Source organism: Zingiber officinale, chromosome 5A (assembly GCF_018446385.1).
Source record: "Zingiber officinale cultivar Zhangliang chromosome 5A, Zo_v1.1, whole genome shotgun sequence".
In the NCBI taxonomy this organism is placed as follows: Eukaryota; Viridiplantae; Streptophyta; class Magnoliopsida; order Zingiberales; family Zingiberaceae; genus Zingiber; species Zingiber officinale.
In genome coordinates, this window is record NC_055994.1 from 35,634,407 (window position 1) to 35,655,364 (window position 20,958).

A 20,958-nucleotide genomic window follows, 5' to 3' on the forward strand; every position below is an offset into this window, starting at 1 on the left:
TCTTAGCCAAAAGGTTACATATTTATTTATAGACATCTAGAATATGCCTTGTCAATAATTCAAACGACTAATTCTATAACTATTTCTTATGCTAAATAAAATGAAAATTTTATTATTCAAATTAAATAACATTCTAAAAGGCAGCCCGATGTACGAAAGTCATATGACAGCAACTTTATCATTGTATTAAGGCACCCCTTCAATTAAATAACATTCTAAAAATACATATATAATATTATAGGTTGAAGGAATAATTTGAATAATTCTCCTTTGAGATTGTATCATAGGTATAAAGTGTGTGGCATGAGAGCTCACCATGATGCACAGTGCTGTTCAGAAAAAGCAAAAACTGCATGATGGTGTTAGAGACGAGTAAGTTGATATCAAGAAAAATAAAATGTTTCAGTGAGTAAGATAAGGGTGGGCTGCCTTGGACTTTGAAGAGAGAAGGCATGGATGAAAGAAGATCACTGCCATCTCATTGAAATCGACAGCCTATCCCTTGAGGGAACATTCTTGAAATCTTAATCTAGAAGAGATGGCTATAATACCATGCTAAATGGGATGGGATTAAACTATATTGATTGTTATTGTAAGAGACATCCGTTGTATCTATATGTAGGACTTAACATAAACTCTAAACCTCTAAACCTAAAATATTAATGTGAGACTAAATCCACTATGCAACACATAATAACTCTAATAACTATAAGAAACATCAAGAATATGTAAATTTTATATGTAAAGATTAAGTCCTCACACTTTCAGGTAGTTCCTCTTTGATGGGCTTTAACCTATCTCTGGCACCAATTTTTTTGATAGCACGGCGAATTTGAGAGACAATCTCAAGTGTTAGTCCTGTTTCCTTACAGAACCGAGGCCAATTAAGTTCACATCCATTCTTAGCCGCAACAAGGATATATGAAATCACTGTCGTCTGTTTTACAGGACCTGATTTCCTTGCCAATTCCTGAAAAATAATTAAGGATTATATTCCATTCATGGAGGAAAAACATCTTTAAAATAGTAAGAATTGAAAATTTTACGGCAACTTCAGAAAATGACATTCCATTCTGCTGCCACATTTTCCATGCATCAGCTACGGCTGGAGTCAACTTTTTCTCCATATTTGTGTTGATCCTTTTGGCCATAGTGGCTTGAATTTGAGGAGTTCCTTCACAATGGGTTTGGAGGCCCAGTTCTTGTGACAACTTAATGATTTGACTAATAAACTCATCACCATACCTGGTTAGAAAATGCTAGATGGAAATCTAGAATTAGATGTCCTAGAAGAAATGTATGCAGAAATGGAAAACATTCTTGATGCTTTAGGTATTAACTGGCATGCATGAATATAACTACTAACATCTTGAAGTTTTCATAATGTGCACATTTTGCTAAATTTAATTGAAAGGTCAAATCATTCTCAGGAGAATTAACTCGTCAATCTTCCTCTCAAAGACAACAGTCTAAGATTATTATAGTGACAATGGCTAACAAGCATTTCACTGCAAGGGAAAAGTCACACCAATTGGCTTGTGAACTTGCCAGAAGAAGAATTCAATATCTTCTAAGCATATAGAATTATATATCTTTTACTCTGAAACTGAATGACAGAATGACGCCGCTGATTTGTACGTAGGATACCCAGCTAACATGGTATTGGCACAATCAGGCATCCACAACACAAGCAAATACAAGGTCTGCCAGTGAAGATATACTATGGTCAAAATGCTCCCAAGCCACATGAAACCAGCAGATTAGCATCACACTTCCAAAAACTTTTAACTCGTGCGGACGCTTATGTTGGAAACCCTAAGTATGCTAAAATTGAAAATAATGGAAGAAGATTTCTGATGTAAATCATGTGCCAAATTATTTCAGACGTGTTTGGTTTCATCCTTTTGTGGTCCAAATGTAAATCTTGTGTTGGAAAGAATCCTTTTGTAAATATAATACTTGTTAAACATACCACAAAAAACAACCAGAGATTTCACTTTCAATTTATGAAAAAAAAAATTGATTTTTATTTCATTGGCATGTTGAGTTCATCCTTCAATGATCCAAATGCAATCTTGAGACTGTAAGAATTTTTTTATCCACGTGTACGCTTGTTAAATATGTCATAAGAAGCAACCATTTTTTTGGCGAGTAGGAACATCCGTATAAATTGATGCATACAGGACAAGGTATGACTGAGTTTTGATTCTATTTCAGGGAATTAATTTATGAATGAGGATGTTTATTTTCTTCTTGAAAGCTATCATGAAATTCTAAAAAATGATACAATAACACAAAAATTCAGTCCTTGAGATATATTTCTCAGGGAGAAATAGTCAATCAACCTGGTTGACACCGTCAATGTTTGCCAACCTTGCTCTGGTTTGAGGCCTTAATTTTGTCAATCTTTTAATTGTCTCATCACCACATATAGCATACCTATTGTATAAGCAAGAGTTTGTGAAAAGTCCAATAACATCACATGTGAAATAAAGTTACAACAGAAGTCATCAACTAGTTAACTTACGGAGCAATTCCATCTCCTTTTGCAAGTCTGAATCTGACATCTAAAAGCATGGAGAACAACTTTGCTTCAAGCTGTTGAAATAAAAAATGGCTTGACTTGACATTAATGAGGTAACAAACCAGAACTTGATATTTACTGTACTATTGGAGTAAACAGGAAAGTGCGAAATCAACAATCCTACAGTTTTGAAATTGTGAATATATTATATATAATGTGCATTCTAATGCACTGGTATGCTGCCAAATAAAGAAGCTGCAAATGTTTTGAGTTCAAAGACGTCCAAGAGTGACTAAAATTTTCTTAAAGAGAATCATTATTGGCAATGCAGATTTAAATAGAATTCAATAACATACAAGATGATGTATCTGATTCTAAATAAGAGTTAAAGCATGCTGTGATGACAAATATATCCCAGTCAATAGGCACCATGACACCAGCCAGGCCATATATCTGACAAATCCACTAATAATTTACTAATTTCTAAAAGAATAGATAGGTTCTAACTTTTTGCCTATATATAACCAAAGTAGAAATCTCATTTTGGAAGGAAAAAAGATTACCTCCAAGAACTCTTCACATGCTAAAATAGATGCATTTGGAAAGTCTCCCAACTTTTTTTGCTGAGATCCATGCTCTTCCTCATCAATCATCTCAGTTGTTAAGGGTAAAATTAGTGTCTGATCCACAGTATTCAATGAGAGGAATTGCAAACCAATAAGAGAAACACTGCAAATTATTTCCAATACAAACTTGCTGAATTGTTTTAAAACAAATTATCCTTCAGTATCTTATAGTGAGGAAATAAAATAAAGTTGTGAAGTAGTAATCAAAATTTTACCTAATAGTTCTGTAAACATCAACAATATTCTCCTTGATAAAACCTGCCAATATCATTCAGGTCAAACTTAATGGCATTTCCTATAAATTAATGGTGTGACATAGTGAAGATTTGAAGATTATACTTAAAGATTATAGATTGATTCCTCTAATAAATAATAAGGAAACATATTAGAACTTAACATATACAGCTAAAGACTGAAAGAAATAACTACAGAAATGTCAGAGAATGATCAACCCTAGGAACCTAAGAACTATACACGTTTCACTGTCCAAACAGACAAAGGGAAAAGAATGCGCAGTTTCTCAAAGCCCAGCTATATGAACTGGTTTATCGAATCAAGTCAAAATAAAACTACAATTACATATGATAACAAACTGATAACTCCAACATAATGTTCTCATACTGGTCCAAATCATACAAGTACTATTAGATTAGGGAAAATGAATATTGAACTGATTGTTGTATTGATGGACACACTGATGCAAAAAAAAAAAAAGGGCAATGATTTCAATTTGGAATTTTTACTTTAAATTGTAATTTATTATTTTATTTTGACGTCAAGAAGCTGGTATCTTTTAATTTGATAGTAGTTTAATTGAATTATTGTCTTCCTAATATGTATTATTCCTTCTTAATTTAGTTAGAGTTAAGTCTACAAAAAGTGGTGTTGTCTTTATGTATTGATCATCTTCAGTTAATAAAATTTTCCCTCATTGATCGTGTCAAATCTCTTGTTCTTTGTGTGAGATAGTTATTTTTGTTCTTTATTCATTTCGTTTGAATTTTTTGTGTGAGTTTTGGTTTGGTGCTGCATCAATTTTGTATCAGAGTTAAATTCCTTTTTGGTGTTCGATATTCCATCTTCCACAAAATCTTCTTCACCTTTTGCACATCCATTTATCCATCACCTTCTCTTCACCAACTACTCATCCACTGCTGGAATAGGTAAACTATTCCACCTATCTACCACCTCCACGCCTTTGCCTTTGACATCTTCACAGCCACCAAATCCTCCATCACATCCTCTCCCTGCAGAGCTTCTCACATCATTCAACCATAATCATGCAGATCTAAAATCACAAGACAAAGCTAGAATCCCATTCTTCTCGTTGCAAGTTGTTGCTTCCTTTTGTTTGTGTCAATAAATTAGGCATGATTTGATTAAAATAAATATGTTATGGTTTTATTTGATTGAAATAAATTTGGGAAGGTAATTATTGGTAATTATTAGGATTAGAATATTTTCTTATTCTATTTCCTTATTTTAGAATAGTACCTTATACTCTTTCTTCTATTTAACTATGTATTGAGATCTGAATTACAATGAATAAGAAGTAGATTTTAGTCTTCCTCCTTCATTCTCTTTTGGTGCATTATTTACATGATATCAGAGCAAGTTCTCGGTCATAAATTTCAAAGATGCTATGGTCGGCGCAAACTCAAAATTATTGGGTTCAGCCACCGGCGACAGTGCACCATCCTTGGAAGGAGGAAACCGACCAAATTCAAATATCTCCTTGTCAGATTCCCACCAAATCGCCATACATAGATTCAATGGAAAAAATTACCTTCAATGGGCTTAATCCGTGCGCTTGGTGATTGATGGTAAATGGAAACTCGAATATTTGAATGAAGAAATAAAGCCACCAACTTCGAATGATCTGAGATACAAACAATGGCACTCGGAGAATTCTTTGGTGACAGCCTGGCTTATTAACTCGATGGATCCGATCATTGGCAAGCCTTTCATGTTCTTACCAACAGCTCGTGATGTATGGGAAGCGGTACATGAAACCTACTCTGATATAGAGAATCATTTTCAACTATTCGAATTAAATATTCAAATGTGGGGAATGCAACAAGGAAACTGTGATGTTACTACCTATTATAATGAAATGATGACTGTATGGCAGGAACTAGATTTATTTGAAGAAGAGGAATGGGAAAACACCAATGACAGTATCCGATATTAAAAAAGGTAGAGAGAAGCAGTGTGTGTTTTTGGCAAGTTTAAATAAGGAGCTTGATGAAGTTCGGGGATATATACTTGGGAGAAAACCTCCGCCTACCATTAGAGAAGTTTTCTCGGAGGTTCGTCGAGAGGAGGCTCGGCATCAAGTGATGCTAAAAGGAATTAAAGAACCAAAGATAGTGGAGAGTGAGAGATCTGCCCTTGTCACTAAAGGGACCAATTTTGAAGGCGACAAGTCAAAACTCTGATGTGAAAGGTGCCATAAGTCATGGCACACTATAGAGACATGCTAGAAAATTCATGGCAAACCAGTAAATTATAAAAGGAAGTCAAGCAGCAGCTTTAAAGCTACTAATGGGGGCGTTCGAGCCCTTCAAACAAATGGTATTGATTCTGGACAGCAATCATCAGCCTCTGAATCTCTTCATTTCACAAAGGATCAAATAGAGCACCTGCATAAAATGCTTTAATCTCACACTATTGGAAATTCTAACTCTTACTCTCTAGCTCAGACAGGTATATTCCCTATAGCTTCTATTGCCAGCACAAACTCAAATAGTTCCTGAATATTAGATTCAGGTGTCGCCGACCATATGATGGGCATATCACAATTTTTCTCTTCATATACACCATGCACAGGGAATAAAAAGGTTAAAATCGTTGATGGATCTTTTGCTACTATCGCAGGGAAAGGAACTGTTGTTGTTTCTCCTTTCCTTGTCCTTAGAAATGTTTTGCATGTACCTCATTTATCATATAATTTGTTATCCGTCAGCAAACTTAACTTTGATCTTAACTACCGTGCTATTTTTTTTGTCATCTCATTGTGAATTTCAGAATTTAGTCTCGGAGAAGATGATTGACAATGCTAGACAAGACAATGGCCTCTACATCTTAAATTCTGGATTAACCTTAGTCAAACAAAACCTCAAGACCTATTTCAACTCGATTTATGCTTCTCATCAAGGTTTAAAATTTTGACTTGTGGCGAGATTTCGGTCCTGGACCGAAACGATACGATTTCGGTACCGTATCGTGTCGTGCCGATATAGTTTCGGTATTTTTTAAATATAAAATATATTAATTAAAAATAAAAATATTTAACATAAATATTTAAAAAATAAACAAGATAACAAATAATCTTTTAAAAAAGAAAAAACTATGAAAATAAATAAATAAATAAAAATTTTATTATAATTTTTAAATTAGAATAAATGAAATATAAAATTAATTAGATAATTTTATTAGAGTTTAATAAAGTCTCTTTAGATTATCTCCTCCATAACTAGGAGTTGATTAAAAAAATTAACCTAAGTTTAATTTAAAAAAATCTGAAATCCGACACCACTCGCGAGCCCGCACGACTTCGGTGTTGTGGCAGGGTTGCGCGACCAGCCATGGCCACGGGAATTGCATGACTCTTTCGGTGCGACCGCGTTAGTAGTGCGAGCCCTCTACAGTGACCGCAGGGTCGCACGATGCCTCCACGATTACAGCGGAAGTGTTATGCGACATCTCCGCTACTGTTGCAGGGTCGAGCAACCCCTCTGCTATGACCACGGGGTCGCGCAACACGTTGCACCTGTCGTGGGTCTGGTGCCAGAGTCGTGCCGGTGTCGATCGCCGAACAGAACGAGACGTTTCGCCCGTTTCGACACGACACTTTAAACCATGCTTCTCATGATAGTGAGAGTATGTTATGGCATTATCATTTAGGGCGTCCAAACTTTCAAAATGTAAGATAATTGTTGCCTAAGTTATTTTTTAAATAAAAATCCTTCATCGTTTAGATATGAATCTTGTGAATTAGCTAAACATCATCGCTCGGTGTTTCCATTACAACCATATAAAAAACAGCACCATTTACTTTGATACATAGTGATGTTTGGGGTCCCTCTCGGATAGTAACATTGTCTGAAAAAATGGTGGTTTATCACTGTACAAAGTAAAACAAACCTAAAATCTCGTGTATATTTAGGAACCACGAGTTAGGCCTTTATATAGAAAAAAAGAAATAAACCAAAAGACCAAACTACCCCTATACTTATTCTAACACTCCCCTCAAGCTTAAGAATATAGATCATATACACCAAGCTTGTTACATATGTAGTCAATCCGAGGACCTCTAAGTGATTTAGTGAATATATCTGCTAGCTGATCATTTGAGTTGACAAAACTAGTAGATATTTCTCCAGATATGACTTTCTCTCTGACAAAGTGACAGTCAACTTCAATATGCTTTGTTCTCTCATGGAAGACTGGATTTGAGGTAATATGCATAGCGGCATGGTTGTCACATATGAGTGACATTTGTGTAACCTCTCCAAACCTTAGTTCCTGAAGCAACTGTTTTAACCATATAAGTTCTTGACTAGCAATAACCATAGCTCGATATTCTGCCTCTGCACTGGATCTTGCCACAACATTATGTTTTTTGCTTTTCCAAGAAACAAGATTACCTCCGACAAATATACAAAATCCAGAAGTGGATCTTCTATCAGAGGGAGATCCTGCCCAATCTGCATCAGAATATCCCACGACTTGAGTATGTCCTTTGTCTTCATATAGAAGACCCTTTCCTGGTGCACCCCTGATATATCGAACAATGCGAGTCACTGCATCCCAATGTTCTTTGCATGGAGAGCTAAGAAACTAACTTACTACACTCACTGCAAATGAGATATCCGGACGAGTGACAGTAAGGTAGCTTAGTTTCCCTACCAATCGCCTATACCGTTCAGGATCTGAAAAAGGCTCCCCCTGATTTGGTAGGAGCTTGACATTAGGATCCATGGGATTGTCGACTATCTTTGAGTTTAACATTCCGGTTTCTTCCAAAATATCCATTGCATACTTCCTTTGGGATATAATGATCTCATCTTTAGACTGTGTCACTTCTATCCCTAGAAAATATTTGAGTTTGCCAAGATCCTTTGTCTGGAAATGTTTGAAAAGATGTTGTTTTACTTGTGAAATCCCAAGATGATCATTACCTGTGATGACAATATCATCAACATAAACCACTACATAGATGCAACCAGTAGACGAGTGGCGATAAAAAACAGAATGATCAGCCTCGCTTCGAGTCATGCCAAACTGCTGAATTACAGTACTAAATCTACTGAACCATGCTCTGGGTGACTGCTTGAGACCATATAAAGATTTCCGCAAGCGACATACAAGACCAGAAGACTCCCCCTGAGCAACAAAACACGGAGGTTGCTCCATGTAGACTTCCTCGAGCAGGTCACCATGTAAGAATGCATTCTTGATGTCCAATTGATGAAGAGGCCAATGGCGAATTGCAACAATAGACAGAAAAAGACGCACAGAAGACATCTTGGCAACAGGAGAAAAGGTGTCTCCATAATTCAATCCAAATACCTGAGTATAGCCTTTAGCGACAAGACGAGCCTTAAGCCAATCAACCATGCCGTCTACACCAATTTTTACTGTAAACACCCATCGACAACCAACCACTGACTTCCCAGGAGGTAGAGGAACGAGATCCCAAGTCCCACTGCTCTGTAAGGCACTCATTTCATCAAGCATAGCCTGTTTCCATCCTGGATGAGCAAAGGCATCAAATCTTTGGAAGAGAAACAGACGACAGGGAAGACAGACAATAATAATAGGATGGGGAAAGACGATGATAGCTTAAAGAAACATAGTGAGGAGAAGGATTACGAGTGGAACGCATACCCTTTCGAAATGCAATAGGAACATCAGAGTCAGGAGATGGGACCGGAGGAAACGACGAAGGACTTGGCTCCAAAGATGTGCCCACAGCAGTGTCAGTGTTGGTCGGCGGCAAAGCAGAACGAGGACGACGCTGATAAACCTGCAAAGGAGGAGACGAGATTGGTGCAGGTGGAGAGGGAGAAACCTCGGCTTGTGAAGCGGAAGGACCAAAAAAAGAAACCGACTCAAAGAATGTGACGTCAACAGAGATGAAGTACCGACGAAGAGTAGGGGAATAACACTTGTACCCTTTCTGAGACCGTGGGTACCCAAGGAAGACACACTTATGAGACCGAGGAGAGAGTTTGTCAATGCTGGGATCAAGAGCATGAGCAAAACAAATAGAACCAAAGACCCGAGGTGGTAGAGGATGAAGGGACTGATGTGGATAAAGCACCTGATGAGATATTTTGCCCTGGAGAGTGGATGAAGGCATGCGATTGATGAGATAACACGCAGTAAGTATGACATCACCCTAAAACTGATGAGGGACATGAGAATGGAGAAGTAGAGTCCGAGTGGTCTCAAGAAGATGACGATTCTTGCGTTCTGCAACCCCATTCTGTTGAGGGGTATGAGGGCAAGACGTGCGATGCAGCACACCATGAGATGTCAAGAAGGTACGAAACTGAGTAGACAAATACTCACGTGCATTATCACTTTGTAAAGTTCGAGGGGAAGTACCAAATTGAGTTTTTATTTCAAGGAAAAAGGATTCAAAAATAGAAAACAATTCTGAACGATCCTTCATTAAATATAACCATGTACAACGGGAAAAATCGTCTATAAAAGTAACAAAATACCTTGACCCCATTGTAGAAGAAACACGACTCGGACCCCAAACATCAGAATGAACCAAAGCAAAAGGAGACATAGCTCGACTTTCAATACGAGGAGAAAAAGAACTACGAATATGCTTGCCTAATTGACACGACGCACAAGATAAAGACTCTAAGTGAGAAAGACTAGGATGTAACTGTTTCAACTTATTAAGACCTGGATGTCCCAACTGAGCATGAATAAGAAGTGGAGATGCTGCCGCCGAACCAACAAAAGAGGGTTGTTGAAGCCGATATAGGCCATGAGATTCACATCCGAAGTCAATCATCCTCCCCGTACTCCGGTCCCAGCCAGCGACGACATCTCCCCCTTCCGTTCAGCGCGAGCTTTCCCTCATCGCGCCTCTCTCGCAGCACCTCTGCGCCGCCGCCGCCTTCTGTTCTCACATTTCTTCTCACACGAAGCTAGGGCCCGCGAGCTTTCCCTGCGCCACCTCCTCTTTCTTTCTTCTCTCCGGTCGGAGGCTTCTTCTGCTCTCTCGCGAGTTGTGCTGCGCAAGGAGAAAAACGCGATATCTGGCGATCCGCCGCTGGTACGCCTCCAACCAGATCCTTCCCGACGGCCGAGTCTTCATCATCGGAGGCCGCCGCCAGTTCTCTGGCGAGTTCTTCCCCCGAGACCAGTACTCTGCCTCCCCTGTTTTCCAGCCCTCCTACCTGGCCGGAGGAAGATCGGGCGCAGCGAGCTGCTCGTGGCGAGGGAGATGCGCGGCGCTGACGAGGGAGAGGCGCGGCGAGAGATAAGGAAATTAGGTTTAGGATTTTAACTTGGCTCTGATACCATGTACAAAGTAAAACAAACCTAAAATCTCATGTATATTTAGGAACCACGAGTTAGGCCTTTATATAGAAAAGAAGAAATAAACCAAAAGACCAAACTACCCTATACTTATTCTAACAATCACATTTATAAATGATCATCCTAGAATGGTTTGGTTATTTCTTTTGAAAAATAAATCTGATGTTGGAAATGTGTTCATAAATTTTTATAATATGGTTTAAACACAATTTCAAACACAGATTAAAATTTTCCGTAGTTATAATGGGAAAGAATATTTCAATCAATTACTAGGGAATTTTTTTGCTGAGAAGGGAATTGTTCGTTAAAGTTCTTGTATTCACACTCAATAAAATGGAGTGGCTGAAAGAAAAAATAAACATCTCCTCGAAGTTGCAAGGGCTCTAAGTTTTCATACTAAAGTTCCAAAGTATATTTGGGGTGATGTGATTCTAACAGCTACTTATTTAATAAATAGATTACCAACAAGGATACTGAATTTTCAAACTTCGATAAAAACCTTTCAAAATTGTTTCCCTAACTCTCGGCTCTTCACAGATATTTCCCTAAAAGTTTTTGGTAGCATTGTCTTCGTTCACAATCATGACCCAAGAAGTTCTAAACTTGATCCAAAATTTTATAAATGCATCTTTGTTGGGTACCCTACAAATCAAAGAGGATACAAATGTTTTGATGCAATTTCAAAAAAAAAAAAAAAATTGGTACCCATGTATGTCACATTTTTTGAGAGACAATCTTACAATAATTCTCATCTTCAAGGGGAGCATAACAGGGAAGATGAATGTTTAATGAGTCGAACTTAACCTGTTATTTCGAGGACGAACCTAAACCTGTGCCATTTCAAAACAATGACATGACAGAAAAGAGTAACAATCTATTCAAACGTCTTGTTTACAGAAGAGAAGGTCAGGCTGAAAGAAAAGAAGAGATTGTCCATCTACAAAGCCAAGAATCTGATTAGAGGCAAAATCATGAGACTATCAATGATTACTCAAAGATCCCTAACAATAGAACCCAAGGTATGTCTGAGTTAAATTTCTAAGTTAATCTTCTTATTGCCCTAAGGAAAGGAGTTCAGTCATGCACACAACACCCACTTTTGAATTTTGTATCTTATAAATATTTGTCTTCTTCCTATTGTGTTTTTGTTTCACAACTCAATGAGTATTCCAAATAATATTCAGGAAGCTCTAAAGATACTTGAGTGGAAAGAAGCAATTTTTTAGGAAATGAGAGCTCTACAGAAGAATTCTACTTGGAAAAAGGTTGATCTACCTCAGGGTAAATCGATTGTTGGATGTAAGTGGATATTCACCATGAAATACAACTCAGTCGGTTCCCTAGAATGATATAAGGCTCATTTGGTTGTTAAAGGCTTTACACAAACTTACGAAAAAGACTATTCTGAAACATTCTCTCCAATGGCTAAATTGAACACTGTTCAAGTCATATTATCAGTTGCTGCAACGATGATTTAGAAGAAGAGGTCTATTTAGAAGAAGAGATCTACATGGAGGCACCCCCAAGATTTTTTTATCAGTTTGGGTCAAAAGTGTGTAAAATGAAAAAAAATCTCACTATGACTAAAGCAATCGCCCAGAGCATGGTTTGAAAGGTTCACAAAGTTTGTAAAACGTCAAGGCTACACCCAAGGACAATCTGATCATACTTAATTCACAAAGACATCTAAGAAAGATAAGATCTCTGTGTTGATCGTGTATGTCGATGACATAATTATGACTGGAGATGATATACAAGAGATGAGTAGATTGAAAGCAAACCTAGCCAAGGAATTCGAAATTAAAGACTTGGGTTAGCTAAGGTACTTTCTTGGAAATGGTGATAGCAAGATCTAGGAAAGGTATTATGGTGTCTCAGAGAAAAGGTATATTCTCGATCTGTTAAAGGAAACTGGGATCAGTGGGTGAATGATAGCAGATACTTCAATTGAAGTGAACGCAAAGCTAAGAGATATAAAAAATAGCACTCTAGTAGACTCAATAAGATATCAAAGACTTGTTGGGAGACAATTTACCTGTCTCATATTCGCCCAAACATTGCTTTCGCAGTGAGCATGGTCAGTCAATTCATGCATTCTCCATACGAAGAACATCTAGATGCAGTGTACCGAATCCTAAGGTATTTAAAAGGAACACCTAGAAAGGGACTTTTCTTTAGAAAGGATGAGAAAAAAGACATTGAATTATATACAAATGCAGACTAGGCAAGTTTTGTTACTAATCGAAAATCAACTTCAGGATACTGCACATTTGTGTGGGGGTAACGTGGTAACTTTGAGAAGTAAGAAGCAAAGTGTTGTAACAAGAAGCAATGCAGAGACTGAGTTTAGAGTTATGGCTCAAGGAGCATGTGAGATTCTTTGGCTAAAGAGAGTTTTGGATGAACTAAAGAAACCAATAAACCTTCCTATGAAGCTATACTGTGATAACAAAGCAACAATCATTAATGTTCATAATACAGTTCTGCATGATAGAACGAAATACATTGAAATTGATAAATGCTTTATAAAAGAAAAGCTGGTAGACGGAACAATTTGCACTCGATTTTTTCCAACAACACTACAAGTTGTAGATGTTTTGACTAAGGGTCTTTCAAGACAACTCTTTGAAACACAAGTTAGTAAGTTGTGCATGATGAACATTTTTGCACCAACTTGAGGGGGAGTGTCAATAAATTAGGTATGATTTAATTAGATTAAATATGTTATGATTTTATTTGATTGAAATAAATTTAGGAATGCAATTATTGGTAATTATTAGGATTAGAATATTTCCTTATTCTATTTCCTTATTTTAGAATATTACCTTGTACTCTTTCTTCTATTTAACTATGTATTGAGATCTAAATTACAATGAATAAGAAGTACATTTTAGTCTTCCTCCTTCATTCTTTTTTGATGCATTATTTAAAATTTGTCTTCCTCATTTCCTATGTTCACATTACCGAACACCCTTCTCATTTTTCTATTGTTTTGTGACTACCTCCACCTAAAGGTTTCTTATGAAAATCCTCCCACAAACAATCGATATCGACATTTGAAGCAGCCAAATTTGCTTGTCAAATCATTGACCCAGAAGTTAGTCGCACACTTGCTCATGCGCACACGCGAGCCTCCAGCATTGACTGTTATTCTCAACAAGAAGAGATCTCCTCCCACCCCTAGCATAAATCCCTCTATTGAAACAGTCCTAGACAAAGCCACTCAAGAAACCCTATCTCATGCTTGACCACTTAGTCAACAACTCCTTTACTTGAGCCTACAAACAACATTACGACCCACTATTGTCACATCTCTACAGCTCAATGCTGACCACTTCACTCATGTTCCTTGTGCAACTCCGAGTCTTCACACAACATCATGTCCTACCCCGCCTCATCCCCCCCCAAACGCCCCTCATCCCTATACTCGTACTGCAGCCACCTTCGGTAAGCCAACATCGTCAATCCATGTTGCCATCCAAAACCATCTAACTACCACCATCTTACCTTGTCGTGTACCAATGCGAAACATCACATTGGATAATCTCCATTGTGATGTTCCATGCATCGCCTAATTCTTCCATTATGCCCTTCATCTCAACTCTAATCTAAAATTGCAGATTAAACCACCAAATCTACAAAATATCAATTTAGTCCTACTCTTAAAAGAACGACACCTAAAGTTGAGGCCTAACCATTTAAAGAGATCTATTGCAATTTTAGATCTGGCCAAGTTTAAGTGCAAACAACAATTGCATGTTGATTTAGAATAAAATAGTTCTCATGTAAATTGGTCAAGATTCAATCATCATTGCATATTTACATTGAAAACACATATAATTACAGTGAAATTGTAATCTTTCTTTAAAAATTATTTTTGTTTATTTTGTTGATAAATTTAAATTATCTACATTTAATTAACTTCACATAAAAGTTAAATATATCAGCATTCATAAAAAAATTAAAAGAAAAAACTTTAGTTTCATATTCAGTTTATTCAGCATTCACATAAATATTTTTTTAAAAACATCAGCATTGGCATATTCCCTTGTATATTAATTTGTTGATTATTTATATGATTTTATGCATTGTGTTTATACTATCAAATTTCTTTCCTTTATAATCTTTAATTAATCACTAAAATGCTTAGATTAGTATAATGAGAAATAACTATAACTACTACTATATAAGCTCTAATATTTGAGAGATGTAGATTTTAAGAATGAGAGACACCAACCTCACTCACTATACTCGTACAAATGATGAATTTAGATTCATGTAAACTAAAATGAACCATCCAAATAACTTTAATAAACATTAATCCTCGTACACATAAATAGCATCTAGGCTTGCTCACCATCACAGTATCTTGTTTGGAGAAATTTTCAACTATTTGTTTGAAATAAAGATCGATATGGGCCTAAGCATGACACTCTTGTTTGAAATAAAGATCGAAATTTTAATGCACGATTGAACCTAAATAAATTTTAAAATTAGGATTTTTCATCAATGAACTTGTTGGAGTAGCTAGTGATAGCAAAGTAATGACAACCATTATTACATGATAGCAGTAGATCCCATCACAAAATGACACGAGACGAAACCAAATTGATGAAAAGTAAATATATGCCATCATACTTCAAATATCAACCACATAAATAAAATTGGAAAATGGAAGCAATCATCCTTAAGCAAACCAAAAACATCCAAAGCTTTTGCTTCACTTACAATAAATAAACTTTTAATAAAAAAAAAGTTGAGTTTTAAACAATCTCCTAATAGATACACCCTAGAAAAACCCTCTAATGGCACCTTAGTGACGAAACCTTAGGTCATGACACCCTTGATAAGCCCTTAGTGATCAAACCTTAGAAGAACCTATAGTTCTTAGTAAACCCCATAAGAGAATAATTAGCAACAAACAAACCAAAACACAGGCTTACAGATTATAGCTCGTTCATGTTACCCGAGAAGCCAAAGAAGAAAATTAAGCAAAGCAAACATAATGAAATAGGAACGCAAGACATTAATTTTAAAATTGGTAAATCAATTAACATTGATCCTGTCCGAGAATCGAGTTAACAGATGTTGGGGACGTGGCGCTCGCTGCTGTCTTCAGGTGACCTCCGAGATGACATGGACCTCCGGCAAACCTGCAACAAAGCCGGGCCGGGAAGAGGTTCCCGGCGACGACCCTCCGACGCTCAAGTCAGGCACCTGCGTAGTAGAGTAGAAGCAGAGTAACGAGACTGTAGCTACCTCCGTCGAAAGCTGGGGGTCCTTATATAGGATCCCTGGGAGGCGCGCGCACGCTTCTCAAGGTGTGTACGCTCCTCGAAGCATACCTTGGAATGGATGTGTTAGAAAAACGTGTCTGACGCCATACCGCAATCGTCCAAGCATATCTCTGATATGACAGTGGAAACTTCTCTCGTATGATTCTCTGTCCGATCCGGCCACCGGCCATGCTGTCTGTCGACGGCACATGTCTCGAGAAGGATATTACCAACCACCCCTTTTGTCCTCTTCTGAATCTTCTGTCGGTTGCTAGGCCGAGCGGGATAGCCGCTCAGCCATCCTGGCCTTCGGTGGTATAAGCGTACCGAACCGAGTGAGAAGACCGCTCGGTCACATACTCGGACGGGCCTGCAGTCTTAGTTGATCTATAGTTCAGCCGAGCGGGCAAGCCGCTCGACAGATCGACTTAGGAGCGTCGGAAACCCGACCTGTAGTCGAGCTGTCTTCGAGCCGGCCTGTGCGCCATCACCGCCGATCGGCGAGGTGACCTTCCCGCTCGACAAGGCCAGTGGGCTGACCATCTTAACTTTGGCTTCCACGTGTCGTTGACCACTGTACGGCCGGACCCCCTCCTTTACCACCGGATCATGTGTCTCCCCCTCAAGTCTAGTCGAAGGAGGTCGAAGGTCCGACTGACTCGACTATTAGTTTGGTGGCGTAACGGCCGCTCGGCCACTGAATTGAATGCTTTCCCGCTCGGGAACCGTGAGAGTGCCACATCGCCGCTCGACGACCCACTCGCTGGGCCTAGACAAGTTTTGATCACTGTTGATTGCCTCGCCGACCCGAGGGCGATTAATGCTGACGTCTTTAGGATTTTCTCGGAATTCGTGCAAATCCTTGCCATTAAAGTCGAGCACGTGACCATGCCCGCGTAATGGCGTTCATTAAATGCCGCCCTCTAACCTATCGCCACGTGGCGCCGCTGCCGTCATCGTACAGTGAGGGCGTCAACTTCGATGGGACAGGCGACGGTTTAAATTCAATGGCCGGATGCCAACCTCGATCTCTGCGACCTAGATCGGACGGCTAGGGTTGACCGAGCCCAATCTTTATAAAGCACCGACGTCGGCTTCTGTTCCATCGCTGCTGCTTTCTCGTGCTTCCTCCACTCCCTCGGCCTTCAGCGTTCCGGCGATCTTCTACGTTCTTCTCCTAGGTCTCCTTTTGTAAGCTCTCTGATCCTCTCTTGTTCTTTGCGTTTGCTTCCCTCTGTTTTCCTTGGCGTCGCCTTTCCCATTGCTCTTTCCGTTAATCTTTTCGACAATCGTTCTGTGTTTTCATTTTCCGATCATGGCCAGTTCTTCTGACCCTTCTTCGGGCCTCTGGTACCAAGCCATGGAGAGTCGGTTTGACTCGAGAGACGCCTGTAACCTGATTAATGCTTATGCTATCCCTACCGACCACAAGCTTACCCTAGCCGAGCCGTCCGACCGACCTCATGACCCGCCGGTCGGCACTGTTACTTTCTTCCGCGACCAATTCGTAGCTGGCCTTAGGTTTCCCATCCACCCATTCATCATAGAAGTGTGTAACTACTTTCGCATTCCGCTCGGTCAGCTTGTGCCCAACTCCTTTAGGCTGCTGTGTGGCGTAGTTGTGCTCTTCCGAGTGCACAACATCCCCCTTAAGCCTCAGATTTTTCATTATTTTTACTATCCCAAGCAATCCGAGATAGGCACCTTCTTATTTCAATCTCAGATCGGATTGGTTTTCTTTGATAAGATGCCTACCTCCAACAAGCACTGGAAAGACTATTTTTTTCTTTTTGAGTCTTCCCGAGTCGCCACCTTTCCGAACCCAATGGCAAACTGCTCTGCCACCTCCTCCGACCTAAAAAGGTATAAGACCGAGCCCACTTTTTTACACGCGGCTAACCTGCTAGCCGAGCTGAGGCTGGACATCCACAAGCTGCTGCCCGAAGGAATGCTGTATCTGTTTGGCTTAAGCCCGATCCGAACACAGCTTCCGAACGGCCCTGGTAAGAAATAACTTCCTCTCCTCTTCTTTGGGCCTAACTGATTTCTTTTCTCTTTCTTACAGCTGCGACCATGATCAAATCAGTAGTGCTCGGCATGCTAAAACGCAAGGCTGCCGAGATAGAGGCAGTTGCAGCGCAAGAGGCGAAAAGGCTTGGCATTGCCCCGGTCGGCTCCCATGAAAGTGAGAGCGAAGAGGCGCAGACGGCGGGCGATGCGTCTGCCGCTCGAACCATCACATCACTACCAATGCAGCAGGAGAAACCGCTCCGTCGAGTACTCAACCGGTCACTCGGCCCGAGGAAGCCGAATCTTCCGACGACGAACTTCCGTTGGTTGGGCGCAAACGCCGCCGAACGAGCACACCAACCTGCTCGGCCACCTCAGCTGTTCACGTGTCCAAGTAGATGGACGATCCCCCTCCACCGGCTACAGGGACTGTGGAAGCGCTATCTTATAACCAAACCCCATCTCAAGGAGACTAGCCTTCCAACCCCATCACGGCTCAGCCTCTCAGCTCACTCCCTCCGGCTCCACGAACAGTCAGGCGATCTGTTATTCGCTCTGAGCCGATCGGACAGTCCTCCGCCCCTTCAGCGTCTACTCAATCTGCACCGAGCGGACGCAGGACGATCAAGGCCATTCTTCACCTACCAACGGAGGAATATCTGCAGGCGGTCGAACGGCCGATAAGCCCCGAACGCCAAATAACCATCTGGGGACCGCTGGCGAAGGTCTGGGAGGACGCCCAGACGCGCATTGCTCTGATGCCCCCGGGGCTGCTCGACAACAGCCATCTGTAACAGGCTACCGGGGTAACTTACCATAACCTTCATTCTTTCCGTTTCGTTCGATACTCACCTTTTCCCTTTTGACCTGCTTCCAGTATTGGGTGGAATGTGTTGCGGTATGCAATCGCTTGGCGCTCCTTGAATAGGAGTTCAAAAAGCTCAAGGTCTCTGATAGGGCTCCCCCTCAAGGTTCTTCCTATGCCGAGCTGAAAGCCGACCTGGATAAGACCAACAAACTGCTAGAGGTCGAACAACACAAATCCTCGGGCCTACAGACTAGGATGGACCAGCTCGAGAAACAGGTCAAAACGTACGACGGGAATATCACTTTGGCCACCACCAGGAAAAATCAAGTCATCACCGACCTAGAGCCGAAGAATGTTGAGGCCCGGGCGCTTGAGCTAAAAGTCAAGGAGTTGACCGACCTGCTCACTGCCGAGAAGACTGGCCGCTCGACGGAGGTGGCCACCCTTCAGGGTGATCTGAAGACCTTTCAAGACGCACTGGAGGCCTCCCGAGTTGCCCTAAAAGAATATCAAGGGGCCGAGCCGAGCCGGATGGCTGTTGCGCAGCAGAACTATATCCGTTCGGAGAAGTTCGTAGAGAAAGCCTGCGCTCGGCTTGTCCACGCATTCGAGCTGACTATTACTGCCACGGCTGACTATCTGAAGACAAAGGGACGCCTCTCTGAGGACTTCACCATTCCGATCCGTGACCATGCAGACCTACTTACCACGGTCCCTGATGAAATTTTTGCTTATCTGGAGTAAAAGTTGTTGACATGTACTGGCTGTTCGACCTGTTTCTCCGCATGTATACGTCGTTCGACGTTTTTTGATTAATGAACTTTTTTGACCCTTCATTGTTTGCTTATTCTATTGTTATGTATATCCGAGCGAGTTATCTATTCCCTCGATCGCTACTGAATTCATGAGGGCCTCGTCTCTTGATCTCCTAGCTGTCGCTCGGCAGTCGAGTACAAGACCACCTCTCTTCCGTAAGTCCTGTTAGGTTTAAGCGATGTCGGTCGACGATCTTCAAGCCGGCTTTTTAATAGCCGCCGGTCGACTCGACGGTCTTCAGGCCGAGGGGTTTATAGTCGCCGGTTCGACTCTAAAGTTTAACGTCGTCGCTCGACGGTTTTCAGGCCGAGGGGTTTATAGTCGCCGGTTCGACTCTAGAGTTTAACGTCGTCGCTCGACGGTCTTCAGGCCGAGGGGTTTATAGTCGTCGGTTCGACTCTAGAGTTTAACGCCACCGTTCGACGATCTTCAGGTCGAGGGGTTTATAGTCGCCAGTTCGACTCTAGAGTTTAACGTCACCGCTCGACGGTTTGATGGAGTCTTGCCATTCGGCACATACTTTGTTTTTTAATTTCACCCCTACATTCAAAGGGAGCCGAAGAATGGAAAGTACATATAATGAATTACATTGGCGCACCTTTCACCCAGCTTGGTACGACTGGAAATGGTTAGCACTCCATGGTCGTTCTAGCTGTCGTCCGTCTTCATCTTCGAGGTAATAGGCGCCCGATCGGAGCTTCTCGATGACCTTGAAGGGCCTAGCCCAGGGCGCCTCCAGCTTGCTCACATCGCCGACCGGCTTCACCTTCTTCCATACAAAGTCGCCGACCTGGAATGCCCTGGGAATTACTCGTCTGTTGTAATTCTGCTTCATTCTTTGCCGGTACGCCATTAATCGGACGGCTACTTTGGCTAGCACCTCGTCTACCAAATCTAGCTTCAGCTACCTCCGCTCGGCGTTACTCGCGTCGTACTGTTGCACCCGATCAAATTCTACTCCGACCTCCACGGGAACGACAGCCTCCCCTCCGTACACCAAGTGGAAAGGCGTGACCCCCGTTCCCTCCTTAGGGGTAGTGCGGATCGCCCATAACACGCCTGGGAGCTCATCTACCCAGCTGCCCCCGCCATGATCGAGCCGAACTCGAAGAATCCGAAGGATCTCCCGATTGGCGACTTCGGCTTGCCTGTTGCTTTGTAGATAGGCCACGGAGGTGAAGTGTTACTGAATGCCGTATCCCTCGCACCATTCTCGGAGCTGTCGTCCGATGAACTGTCGCCCATTGTCAGACACGAGCCGACGAGGAATGCCGAACCGACATATTATGTGCTACCAGATGAACTTCTTGACCATCTGCTCGGTTATTT

At 40.9% G+C, this 20,958-nt stretch overlaps 1 protein-coding gene across 4 annotated transcripts in view; it reads right to left on the reverse strand.

The window, feature by feature from the left end:
- LOC121980425 (ATP-dependent DNA helicase RecQ-like) overlaps window positions 1–20,958 on the reverse strand; it is a 104,649-nt gene that overhangs the window by 16,534 nt on the left and 67,157 nt on the right. For 2 of the 4 annotated variants that reach the window (XM_042532457.1, XM_042532456.1), the window contains exons 13-18: window positions 3,366–3,408; window positions 3,088–3,253; window positions 2,528–2,598; window positions 2,346–2,439; window positions 1,047–1,259; window positions 761–970 (exon numbers count right to left, since the gene is read on the reverse strand). In XM_042532457.1, the coding sequence (XP_042388391.1) occupies window positions 761–970; window positions 1,047–1,259; window positions 2,346–2,439; window positions 2,528–2,598; window positions 3,088–3,253; window positions 3,366–3,408 (797 nt within the window). Of the gene's footprint in view, window positions 1–760; window positions 971–1,046; window positions 1,260–2,345; window positions 2,440–2,527; window positions 2,599–3,087; window positions 3,254–3,365; window positions 3,409–20,958 lie in introns of those variants that run through there. The other 2 variants (XM_042532458.1, XM_042532459.1) reach the window with 2 other exon arrangements.